Source organism: Podarcis filfolensis (genome assembly GCF_964270895.1).
Source record: "Podarcis filfolensis genome assembly, chromosome: 13".
Classification (NCBI taxonomy): Eukaryota; Metazoa; Chordata; class Lepidosauria; order Squamata; family Lacertidae; genus Podarcis; species Podarcis filfolensis.
Window position 1 is genome coordinate 48,887,388 of NC_139615.1, and position 12,162 is coordinate 48,899,549.

At 44.7% G+C, this 12,162-nt stretch overlaps 1 protein-coding gene across 21 annotated transcripts in view; it reads left to right on the forward strand.

The window, feature by feature from the left end:
• FHOD3 (formin homology 2 domain containing 3) overlaps positions 1-12,162 on the forward strand; it is a 319,993-nt gene that overhangs the window by 277,610 nt on the left and 30,221 nt on the right. For all 21 annotated transcript variants that reach the window (XM_083582385.1, XM_083582396.1, XM_083582404.1 and 18 more), the window contains 4 exons: positions 3,478-3,636; positions 4,551-4,733; positions 6,266-6,385; positions 10,065-10,226. In XM_083582385.1, the coding sequence (XP_083438511.1) occupies positions 3,478-3,636; positions 4,551-4,733; positions 6,266-6,385; positions 10,065-10,226 (624 nt within the window). The remainder of the gene's footprint in view (positions 1-3,477; positions 3,637-4,550; positions 4,734-6,265; positions 6,386-10,064; positions 10,227-12,162) is intronic.

Consider the following 12,162-nt stretch of genomic DNA (forward strand, 5'->3'; position numbering starts at 1 on the left):
TAAAAGGACACATTCTACTCATGTAAAAAGACGCTGATTCCCGGACCATCCTTGGGCCGGATTTAGAAGGCGATTGGGCCGGATCCGGCCCCCAGGCCTTAGGTTGCCTACCCCTGCTTTAATTGAATAACTTTTTTGAAGAAATACCCGAAGTAACTGATATTATGGTTTGAAGTCTTGTTTATTCTGTTAAATATTACTCCAAGAAGACCCATTTCTCCTAAGTAGAACACAATAAGACCAACATGTGCGTACAGTATATATATTTTTAATGTGATCCCTTTGAGATCACAAGAAGAACTTTTGGAGGAAGCTCTTAGAAATAGGAAATAATCAATACATTTTTTGTGGAATTTTTAATCATATTATTTTTTTAAAATAGCTTTTTTAAAATATTAAATTATGTAACTTAACCTTAAAATTTAAAGTAAGTCCCTCATGTGCTATATCATATTAAAACCCATGAAGTTCTGAAGAGATTGGTTTTAAAACATATCAATTCGAGGCTGAGCTTTTAAGGTTTTTGTGTAGTCCTGCAAGGCCAAAATTGTCAATTTTTTGAAATTTCAAACCCTCATAACTCAAAAACGGAAAGAGATAAAAATTAAAATTTTAGATTTAAACTTAGTTATGATTGTTCAACAAGTGTACAAAATTTTAAGAAAATTGGAAAACATGAGGTTTAAAAAAATTATCAAAAATTGGACCACTTGATATGAAATGACCCTGCCACTCATCTGACAGAGCAGGTTTCATATGCCCCCAACCTAAGGTGTGAGTACTAATTCTAAGTATTTAGGTTGTATGTGGGTGTGTGGGTGTGCGTGGATGTATGGAGAGTCTGACTGTAGATTGTGACATCCAGGTTACTATTTGAAATTCTCCGGTAGGTTTCCTCCTTTTGAGGTGGTCCACTTCTTGCCCCACCAATAGGAATAAGTGACATGGATGACCCACTCATCCTCTCCTTGGAAGACACTTTTTTGAAGAAGCCATTTGCCATACAGGCTCCATGAAGACCGTAGAGGAATTACCGTATTTTTCTGTGTATAAGACGAGCTTCCTTGACTCAAAAATGAGGTTCAAAATTTAGGCTCATCTTATACACGGGTAGTGCTGAGGGGGGATGCGCGAATGGTTTTTTGGCGCGAGCCCGAGATTGTAAGCAGTGATTGGCCGATTGATTGTTGGGGGGGGGGGATGCCGAAAATCGCTCACCCGCCGGAACACAGCACACAACCACTCGGGTCACAGCTGCCTGATCGCCGCCTTTAGCCCTCCTGCTTGCCGCTGCGGCAGCCAATAGACGCATTCTGTTTGAGAACCAAGGTACGACTGTACTACCACAAGGGCTCCCGTTTAGGCATTTAGTTATGCAATGTTGAATGTTAGCTGTTAACTCTGTTTTATCCTGTTTCCCCTTTGTTTTTGTCTAAACCAATTCATGAACCAAGAACATTGACCACTAATAATAGATCAAATGTTGCAGATATTACAGCAATCTTAATTGTGCTGTTTTTGTGATACGCAAATGATGTGAGAAGGCTTGGTCTATTTATTTGTATCGTTATTACGATCCTTGTTTATAAAACCCAATAAAAAGTGACTCTAATAATATTAATAACTGTAATGCAAAGTTTTCCACACACAGTGGCAAAGGCTGCAAGCTGTTCTGAGCGCTCTTCTGAAAATGCACAGAGCCCAGCTATGTGTCTGCGCTGATGAGACACTGCCGTGTATTTCTTGGTTCAGTAAATCTGAGCAGGTGCTTGGCAGAGGCATGGATGCGGAAATTGGGATGGAGAACTCAGACTCCAGTTAAGATCAGAAGAGGGAAACTGAGGTTTGCTCATATCTCGCAGCACGTATTCTGAAATACAGCTGCAACAAATCTTATTTCTGTTTCTGAGTCTTAACTTGTGGTTGCGTGTTCAGACCTTTAAACCTCCCCCTTAAATAAATTCAGGCAAGACTCAAATTTTGGTTTGGTTTTTGGCAGAATTTAGGCCACAACTTTATTGATTACAGCAAGTGAGTGGTTGCTTGGCTCTGATTTGACTAGCTCCCTGCCATGCAGGTAGCGCTGACCCAGGGTTCCAGCTTAGGTCAGCCTAGGGTGATCACCCGGATAAGCAGAAAGCCAGGAACGGGCTAACTCCGCCACCCAAATGTCCCCCTGGACTCAGGCATGGGCACAACCCTCTCTCAGGGGTTAACCAAACCATTGAGTTCCTCGATTCCTTTAACGGAATACCCTTCACTTAGGGATGACGAGAGCATTCTCCCATCGCTATCACCTGAACCAGAGCCTATCCGCAACCTTACAAGTTGTGACGATTTGCTACGTGGTAGGCAAAACCCAAATGGCAACAGCCAATCAGCCAAGTGGGGGAAATTCCTGCCGTGCCCCTGTCCCAACGACAGATGACACACGACGGCATAGCAAGGTCAAGTGCAAAGCCCTAAAAGTAGGGAGAGGTGGGTGGGTATTCCAAATGCATGCGCCAAAAGAGGAAGCTATGGGTCACGTGCATAGGTATATATAGGTCTCTTGATCCGTTTAGCCTGCGTCCCATTGGCCTGATTGAACTCAGCATCAAGGGACCTACCAATTGGGTGTTGTGGCTGTTCAATCAAACCCACCCACAACACAGGGTTAGGTTGTCAGGTCTCACCGCAACATGTGCCCTCTTTAAGGGAGGACCCGATTTTCCACAAAGTTTGACTCTAATGGTTACTCCCCCCATATTGGCTGTCAATACACTTCTCATTAGCCTTGCAACGAAGTCAAGCAAAGGTTGCTTCTGAAGGGAACTTGCAGCAGAAGTGATACTTTTGAAGGTTTGGAAACCAGTAATGGCAGAGTCCATGGTTACCATGACTACTGTGCTGGCAGGGGCTGATGGGAGTTGTCGGCCAGAAATTGTGGCGAGTAGCAGATTGCAGGAGGCTAGCCTACAAGCCTGACACAGCAATTCACATTTCACCTATTGAATTTCACCTATTGCTGGGCATCAAAAGAGAAAATCAGAGATGTCTGACACTGGCCAGCAGCAGCTAGCAGTTTTTCAGCATGACACATTCTGAGCAAGCCCAACCTGGGTACTGAGGATCTAGAACTTCTATAGCAGTGCTCTTAAGGGTCCACAACCATTAACTCACCCAAGTTCCTTTTTGAGGCTTAGAAATGGGATTATGGCCCAAGTATAAAAATAACTAGTTAGATAGCAAGATTCCTCTCCCTTCGCTATAGCTGCTCCTAATATCTAGTGCTGCCAGTATGCACATATGCCATAGTCTTTTGAACCATCAACAGCCCTGGAGGTTGTCACCATTGTAGATTGATGTCCGTGTGGATAATGCAGTATAAAGTCATGGTGATGCATGCCCTTAAAAGAGTTAGAGGTTGCCTGCCGAGTGTATAAACTTTGTTAAACAAATAAATAAAATAGCTCCCTCCCCATTTTCCTCCCTCAGAAAACCGCTGCAGATGGCAAGAGGCAGGAAATCATTGTGTTGGATTCAAAGAGGAGCAACGCTATTAATATTGGCCTGACGGTACTGCCCCCTCCAAGGACGATCAAGACTGCAATTTTGAACTTTGATGAATATGCCTTAAACAAGGAAGGAATTGAGGTATTGAAGGGGGAGGGAACCAACGAGCAGGGCTGGCCCAAGACATTTTGGCACCTGAGGCAAACCACAAGATGGCACAGGCTCCCCTGACCAGGGAGGAAGGGGCGAGTTGTTAACATTGGGAACATGGGTGGAATAAAGATCTACATTGGGAACAAGGGTGAGAGGAAACCAGCAGGACCTCCTATTCGCCAAGAGGCCACTGGAGAGGCTGCCAGCCTGGGAAGGCTGCCAAAAAGGAGGCACGTTCGGCCTCCAAGGAGCGTGCTTTACCTGTTGCTGCCGCCATGGCGGCAGGAGATGCATTCATTGGAGGCCAGATCTGCTGCCTCTATGGATCTTGCCGCCTGAGGCGATTGCCTCACCTTGCCTCACTGGTTGCCCTGAGGTTTAAGCTAAGAGCTTATCATTATTTATAGGTGTTTGGGGTTGGACGTATATCCACATTCTGCAGCAGTGCCAATCATATGTTTGGAACAGGCAGGGAAGAGGACCCGTGTTGTGTTCATTCCCCCTTGTTTCCTGACCTCCTAAACACATGGCTGTGATCTCTGCTAGCCCATCGACCGAGCTTGTACAGGTGTCGTCCCTCATGCTGCCCCAGGGCCTGCACACAGAGCACCTGTTCGTGCAGATCGATCCTTAGTCAACAATTCCTCCAGATTGTGCTGGTGGTAGCCAGCAGTTGTAGAAAATGGTTTTTAAATTTATTTTGTCAGCTGCTTTGAAAAGCATAGGTGGAAAATTATGAAGATGGTAATGTGATGCTTAATATTTCTCAACACTTGGGGCTTTGTGTCTTCAGAATGTATTAAAAAAGTATTTCAACTGTAGTGAGCACAGATTAGATTGGATTAGCTGCCTCTGATCTTTAGCCTTGTGTATGTAGTTGGTCATTTTTCTTGTCTTTCTAGAAAATTCTCACCATGATTCCCACAGAAGAGGAGAAGCAGAAAATTCAGGAGGCTCAGCTAGCCAACCCTGATATTCCTCTGGGCAGCGCTGAGCAGTTCCTTCTGACTCTTTCTTCCATCACTGAACTTTCTCCTAGACTTCAGCTCTGGGCATTCAAAATGGATTATGAGCTTGTGGAAAAGGTAATTCCTAGTTATCAGAAGCAGACTGGTTATATGAAAGTTACTACAAATTTGCTTCTGAGACAGTAATCACTCAGAAAGGTCTATTGACATAGAGTAAAACTCAAGCTACACGTAAGGAAATCTGCGATTCTTTCCTCTCCCTTTTGAAGACTGAGCAGGTTGGGAGTTGGGAGTGGAGAAAGGGGTTTGCAGAGACTTGGATCCTGTAGTTTCCCTATATTTTCGCCTCCAGGTGTGAAAATGTAGTTTAGTGAGGGGAGGGTTAATCTGAGAAAGAACAGGAGGGGAAAAGGTAAGCACACATTCTCCGCTGCAACTCACAACTTACCCAATTTGATTCCACCCACCCTTTGGGAACACGCCAAAGAAAGAATAATAACATTGTTTATACAGTGGTACCTCCGGTTACGAACGGGATCCATTCCAGAGGCCCGGCCATATCCTGAAAACTTCATAACCGGATGCACCCTTCTGTGCGCGCACGTGGCGTGATTGAGTGCTTCTGCGCATGCACGTGCAGTGAAACCTGGAAGTAATACACTACTGGGTTTGCCGCGACCATAACCCGAAGATTCTGTAACGTGGAGGTTACGCAACACGAGGTACCACTGTAATTGGAGCCTAAATGTGTACTCTTGGCTTCTGTGACTTGAGTCTCCCACTGAGATCCAGCAAAGGAGTGTTGTCTTCTGGAAAACCAGTTTCTAGAATCTCAGCTGCTTGCAGAAGGAGCCGGTCTTTGTTGGTGAGAGAGGCATCCCCATATCTCTGGCCCTGACACAGAGATTTGTATGTGTGGCGCCAAGTCTATCCTAAGCCTGCTTCTGCTTCGCTTCTTTATGGTTGTGGCTGAACTCAGTGTAGATTTCCCCTTTTTCCTTCACACTGATATCTAGCTAATGGTATGAAGTGTGTGGATAATATAGCCCTTGTGCTTTTGATTTGGGGGGCAGGGGGGGGCAAGAGCATTGTCCAGTAGATTCAGTTAATGCTTGATGAATCGAAAGCAACTGTTATTATAATTCATTGTTGGAGGTCTTTATTCTTCTTTCTCAAATGCCAAGAAGGAAAAAATAAATAAAAGAAGAATCATTCTCATGAGACCGAGTTAAGGAATTTGATGTGCCTGATTTCAGCTGGGATAAATTTGTGGAAGTCTAGTAAATCGAGAGTGAAGATCAGCGCTGCACTGTTTGAAAATTCCAAATTCTTATGAAGTGTAGAACAAAAGGGGAAATGGGGCCTTAGGCGAACTAAACCATTCAGGGGTACATCCTATAGCAGCCTTCATGTTTTTCAGAATCATGCATCTTGCTCAAATTAAAAAGCAATTTAACAGGCATGTCCGAGTTTAAATGACTCCAGTTTACTGTTAGGGTTGAAAGTGGCACTAACTTTGGGAACATTCAGTAGCTGAGGAGGGAGAGACAGCCTTGCAATTTTACATTCTATGGAGCATAGCTTGGGAATTAAAAACACTGAATTGATACACGATATGCTGCATTTTCTTTATTTCCTGTTAATGTCAGGAGGTTGCAGAACCACTTTTGGATTTGAAGGAAGGAATGGACCAGCTTGAAAACAACAAAACTTTGGGATTTATCCTTTCTACTCTACTAGCCATTGGAAATTTTCTCAATGGAACCAATGTAAGCTTTCCTTTCACTATTGCCTAATTGTTATTGCAGCGGTTCTGACTGGATAGATGAGGACATATGAAGAAATCACAGGGAGGGAGAACTCTGAGAAGGAGGCAGCCTTCAGTTTGCTTTCTTTCTCCCTGCCTTGCATAGAACTGTTCTGAAGAGAAAAGAAAAACATGGGTTGAGAGCATCTGCACTGGAATTGTGGTGCCACTGGAGGTGGCAGAAATGCTAACCTTAGTAGCACCACCACTGGTCAGACTAATCCTGTCCCTTTGCCTAAACTGGCTTTGCTTTTTAGTCACATGGAAATATGCTGTAACCTTGAAAAATACATATACGGGTGTAGAGAAGTGAGGCCCTGCAACAGAAAACAATAGTCAGGTGTTTATCACAGTCAACCGATCCGTTTGTTTATTTATTATTATTAAATTTGTATCATGCCAAAGCGACCTAAGGTAAAGGTAAAGGGACCCCTGACCATTAGGTCCAGTCGTGACCGACTCTGGGCTTGCGGCGCTCCTCTCACTTTATTGGCCGAGGGAGCCGGCGTACAGCTTCCGGGTCATGTGGCCAGCATGACTAAGCCGCATCTGGCGAAACCAGAGCAGCGCACGAAAACACCGTTTACCTTCCCGCCAGAGCGGTACCTATTTATCTACTTGTACGATGACGTGCTTTCGAACTGCTAGGTTGGCAGGAGTAGGGACTGAGCAATGGGAGCTCACCGCATCGCAGGGATTTGAACTGCCGACCTTCTGATCGGCAAGTCCTAGGCTCTGTGGTTTAACCCACAGCGCCACCTGCATCCCCAAAGCGACAGCCATACACAAGACAATAAATCTCATATAGATTAAAACAAAGAGGAAAGAGAAATACATTAAAAACATCCCACCCACTTCTAAAATTGTCCACAGATAGTTAAAGGCCAAAGGCCTGGTTATACTGAAATGGTTTTTGCATGGCGCCTAAAGATATGTAACAAAGGCCTGCCAGGCAAGCCTCCCTGGGGAGAGCATTCTACCTCAGAAAAAGCCCCTTCTTGTGTCGCCACCCTCTCGTGGAGGACAAATCCTCCAACATTTCTCTGATGAAAATAGGGACCTCCTATTCCATAACATCGGCTCTCGATCCATTCCAGTCCGGCTTCCGCGCTGGTCATGGGACCGAGACGGCTCTGGTCGCCCTAACAGATGATCTCCGCAGGCAGCTGGATCGAGGCGGGTCGGGGCTGCTGATTCTTCTAGACCTGTCAGCAGCCTTCGACATGGTCGATCATGAACTCCTAGACCACCGCCTTGCCGACGTGGGGATCCAGGGCACAGTCCTCCAATGGCTGCGCTCGTTTCTCTCTGGTCGGGGACAGAGGGTGGCGCTTGGGGGGGAATTGTCATCGCGCCACTCCTTGGTGTGTGGAGTGCCTCAGGGTGCGATTCTCTCCCCGATGCTTTTTAACATCTTTATGTGCCCCCTTGCCCAGCTTGTTCGGAGTTTTGGGCTGGGTTGCCATCAGTATGCCGATGGCACCCAACTCTATCTGTTGATGGATGGCCATCCTGACTCGGCCCCAGACACACTGACCAGATGTCTGGAAGCTGTGGCTGGATGGTTACGTGGGAGCCGGTTGAAGTTAAATCCTTCGAAGACAGAGGTCCTCTGGCTGGGACGGGACGATATGGGATTGAGGGGGCAACTCCCATCTCTTGCGGGGGTGCAATTAGTGCCAGCACCGTCCGTTAAGAGTTTGGGTGTAATCTTCGATACCTTCCTCTCTATGGAGGCGCAGATTACAGCTATAACAAAGGCGGCATTTTTTCATCTCCGCCAAGCTAAGCAGTTGGCCCCTTATCTCTCTCGCCCCGACCTAGCCACTGTGATCCATGCAACGGTCACCTCCAGACTGGATTATTGTAACTCGCTCTATGTGGGGCTGCCCTTGAGACTGACCCAGAAACTCCAGCAGGTGCAGAATGCCGCGGCGAGACTCCTTATGGGGTCTTCGCTGCGAGACCACATTCATCCGGTACTATATCAGCTGCACTGGCTCCCGGTGGAGTACAGGATCAGGTTTAAGGTGCTGGTTTTAACCTTTAAAGCCCTATACGGCCTAGGACCCTCGTACCTACGGGACCACCTCTCCTGGTATGCCCCACAAAGAAACCTACGGTCTGCAAATAAAAACATCCTGAAGGTCCCAGCCCTCAGAGAGGTTAGGCTGGCCTCAACTAGAGCCAGGGCCTTCTCGGCTGCGGCTCCAATCTGGTGGAACGCTCTGTCACAAGAGACTAGGGCCCTGCGGGACCTGACATCTTTCCGCAGGGCCTGCAAGACAGAGCTGTTCCACCAGGCCTTTGGTCAGGGCGCAGCCTGACTCCCTCCTCTGGCAACCTGCACAGAGTTTTGCTTAGTGGTTGCCATCAACTTGATTTTAATTAATTTTTATAATGAAATATTTTTAGAATGTTGGATTATTTTATTGTTTGATTATTTGATTGTTGTTAGCCGCCCTGAGCCCGGCTTCGGCTGGGGAGGGCGGGATATAAATAAAATTTATTATTATTATTATTAACAACTACTACTACTACTACTACTACTTTACTATTTAGACCCCACCCATCTGACTGGGTTGCCCCGGTCACTCTGGCTGGCTTCCAACATATATAAAAACATAACAAAACATTGAACATTAAAAAACTTCCCTATACAGGGCTGCCTTCAGATGGCTCTGGGGTCGGATAACTCCATACCCTCACAACATTTCTCCAAAACTAGGGATGTCCTAAGGACAAGCAAAATTAGATTCACATTAGAAACTGGAATGGCTTCTGTAAATCCAGGACTGTTCCTGGAAAATAGGGGCACTTGGAAGTCTGGGAGGAGGCACACAGAAGGGCCTCAGATGATGATCGCAGGGTCCAGGTCAGTTAATATGGGAAGATGTGGTCCTTGAGGTGTTGTGGTCCTGGGTCATTTAAGTATTTGACAAAACACAAAGCACAAAATATAAAATCACAATAGAACCTATTATTATTTCTTCTTCTTCTTCTTCTTCTTCTTCTTCTTCTTCTCCTCCTCCTCCTCCTCCTCCTCCTCCTCCTCCTCCTCCTCCTTCTTCTTCTTCTCAAACGGTGATAGAAACTGCAGCAAAATAACACAAAGGTTTTACCTCTGCATGGCTGCATGGATGACATCTATCTTTTAAGGGAACCATAGCAAATTTGCCATCTAAAATATTTGGAGGGAAAACAGTAAAATGGGACAGTAAAATGCAACACAGTTAGAAAGGGGTGTTTCTGTTTGGGTTCTCTAGCTATTCCTTCCTATTCCCAAACCCATCTGGTTGTGGTTTTTTTTGTCTCCCAGCCACTACAATACTCAATCAGAGTGTACTCAGTCCTCAGTGGTCTGTTTGGGCTATTTTAGGGTGAGTCCTCACTGAATTTGTTGTTTTTTGAAAAAAGAATTAGCTCCATTAACACTGATGCTTTCAGATGAATGTTAACATGTAAACTATGTATAAATCTGATTTTGCAGCTGTTTAGTAACATGTTCCATTTTAACCAAGGGCCTCCTGAGAGCAGTCTTCTCTTTCCCATCACACATGGTATATTAAAAAAAAAAAAATTGAGGCATGTAGAAGTGAATGTAGCATGTTGTTTTTATTTCTTTTCTTTCCTTCACATAGGCCAAAGCCTTTGAACTGAGCTACCTCGAGAAAGTTCCAGAAGTGAAGGACACAGTGCATAAGCAGTCTCTCCTTCATCACGTCTGTACGATAGTGGTGGAAAAATTCCCAGACAGCACGGACCTTTATTCTGAGATTGGGGCCATCACGAGGTCAGCCAAGGTACATTTTTGTGTGCAAGGAAATCTCCTTTTTCTATGACAGAAGGGATCTTTATCAGTTTCTGTAAGGAACAAAAAATGGTTTAAGTGTAATATCCAAGTTTTGCTTTCATGCTGCTTTTCTCCATTCTTCCTTATAAACCGTGAGCTTAGAAATATGACTTTGTTTTATGTCATCCACTTGGAATGTTTAGGATATAGGAACTTTCTCTGGCATTTTCCCTCATTTTTCTGTCAAATGGTTTTCTCATCAAGGGGTTTGGTGTTTTTTTAACAAGCAGCCTATTCCGAAGTGAATGCATTGCTTTTAAGCTATAAAGCAATTAATAGAATTCTTATCTGTCAGAACTATGCCACCCCAGCAAGCAGTTGAGATAATCTTTTAAGTTTTGGCTTCTCTTTTGTGTACAGAAAGCAAAGTGTGATGCCTTCTCAGTTCACAGGGAAACAAGACAGGTTCTTGGAAACGGTGCAATGCTTTTGCATGGCACCCGCAGACTGTGAAATAAGCAGTTTAACAAAATCTGCCCTCCTGCATCAGCTTCTCAGCAATATTACAACACTGTATATCCATAGATTCTTTTAGAAGAAGAGAGGGGAAATTAGGCATTGAGATAGTACAAGCATCTATCAGTCACTAGCAGTATATAATGAAGAGCTGGGACTGTATAGATGAGAAAAGAGTAGAAGGGAGACTATATAAGCCTGTAAACATACAATAGATTTTGAAAGAAGCAATACTCACAAATAAGCCTTTCACGGGGATGCTTCTTCAAGATTCACACCTGCGGACCTTTTAAAATGTCTGCATATTGTCACAGACATATCAAACCATTGGCAGGCAGACATTCAGTAGGTGGTGAATCTTGTTCCAGTTCCTTTTCGGATGTTTCTACATCAACCATCTCTGATCCTGTCTGTATTGCCAGAGAGGAGAGGAGTTCCAAGATGGGTGTGTTCCTACAAACCTCTGTGGTCTGGAATACCCTGCAAATATCCTTCAGCTTCTAAAGAAGGCCCACGCCTACTTGAATTGTGTCACTTTGTCACAAGCGGTTCTATTACACCTGCTTTTTGCTTTCCATAGACTTCCGCTTGCCTTCCCCCATGGAACCTCTAGATATGATTTCCTCTTTTTTATTATTATTATTTACGATACAATATCTTTATTGTTATTGTCCCATACAGAACAATGAAATTGAAAAATATGCATAAGGCATTCAAAAACCCCTAAAAATTCTGAAACCCAATTTTAAAATACTCCTTATATTGCGTTTAAAACCAGAATTGCATTTGGGTAGAAACTGTTTCTCAGGCGGCTAGTCCTAGTCTTTATAACCCTGTACCTTCTTCCAGAAGGCAGAAGCTGAAAGAGATCATTTCCGGGGTGTGCACTATCTCTGCAGCTTTCTTATGGCACCTGGCAGCATAGATTTGATCCAAGGTGGGAAGAGTGCACCTAATTATTCTCTCCGCAGTCTTTACAACCCTGGACAGCATTGTTTTTTCCCTGGCCGTGCAGCTCCCAAACCACACACACAGACCATAAGTTAATACACTCCTCACAGTACAATGGTAAAATGCCATCAACAGGTCCTTTGAGAGGTTGTTTTTCCAGAGGATTCTCAGAAAATATAACCTCTGCTGTGCTCTCTTTCATCAGGTCTTTGCTGTTTTCTCCCCAGGTTAGGTCATCTCTCAACTCATTCCCATTTTATTATTTATTGAATTTCTGTACAGCCCTATACATGGAGGCAGAACCCAGGGCTTGCCGATCAGAAGGTCGGTGGTTCAAATCCCAATGACAGGGTGAGCTCCTGGTGCTCGGTCCCTGCTCCTGCCAATCTAGCAGTTCGGAAGCATGTCAAAGTGCAAGTAGATAAATAGGTACCACTCCGGCGGGGAAGGTAAACAGTGTTTCCGTGCATTGCTCTGGT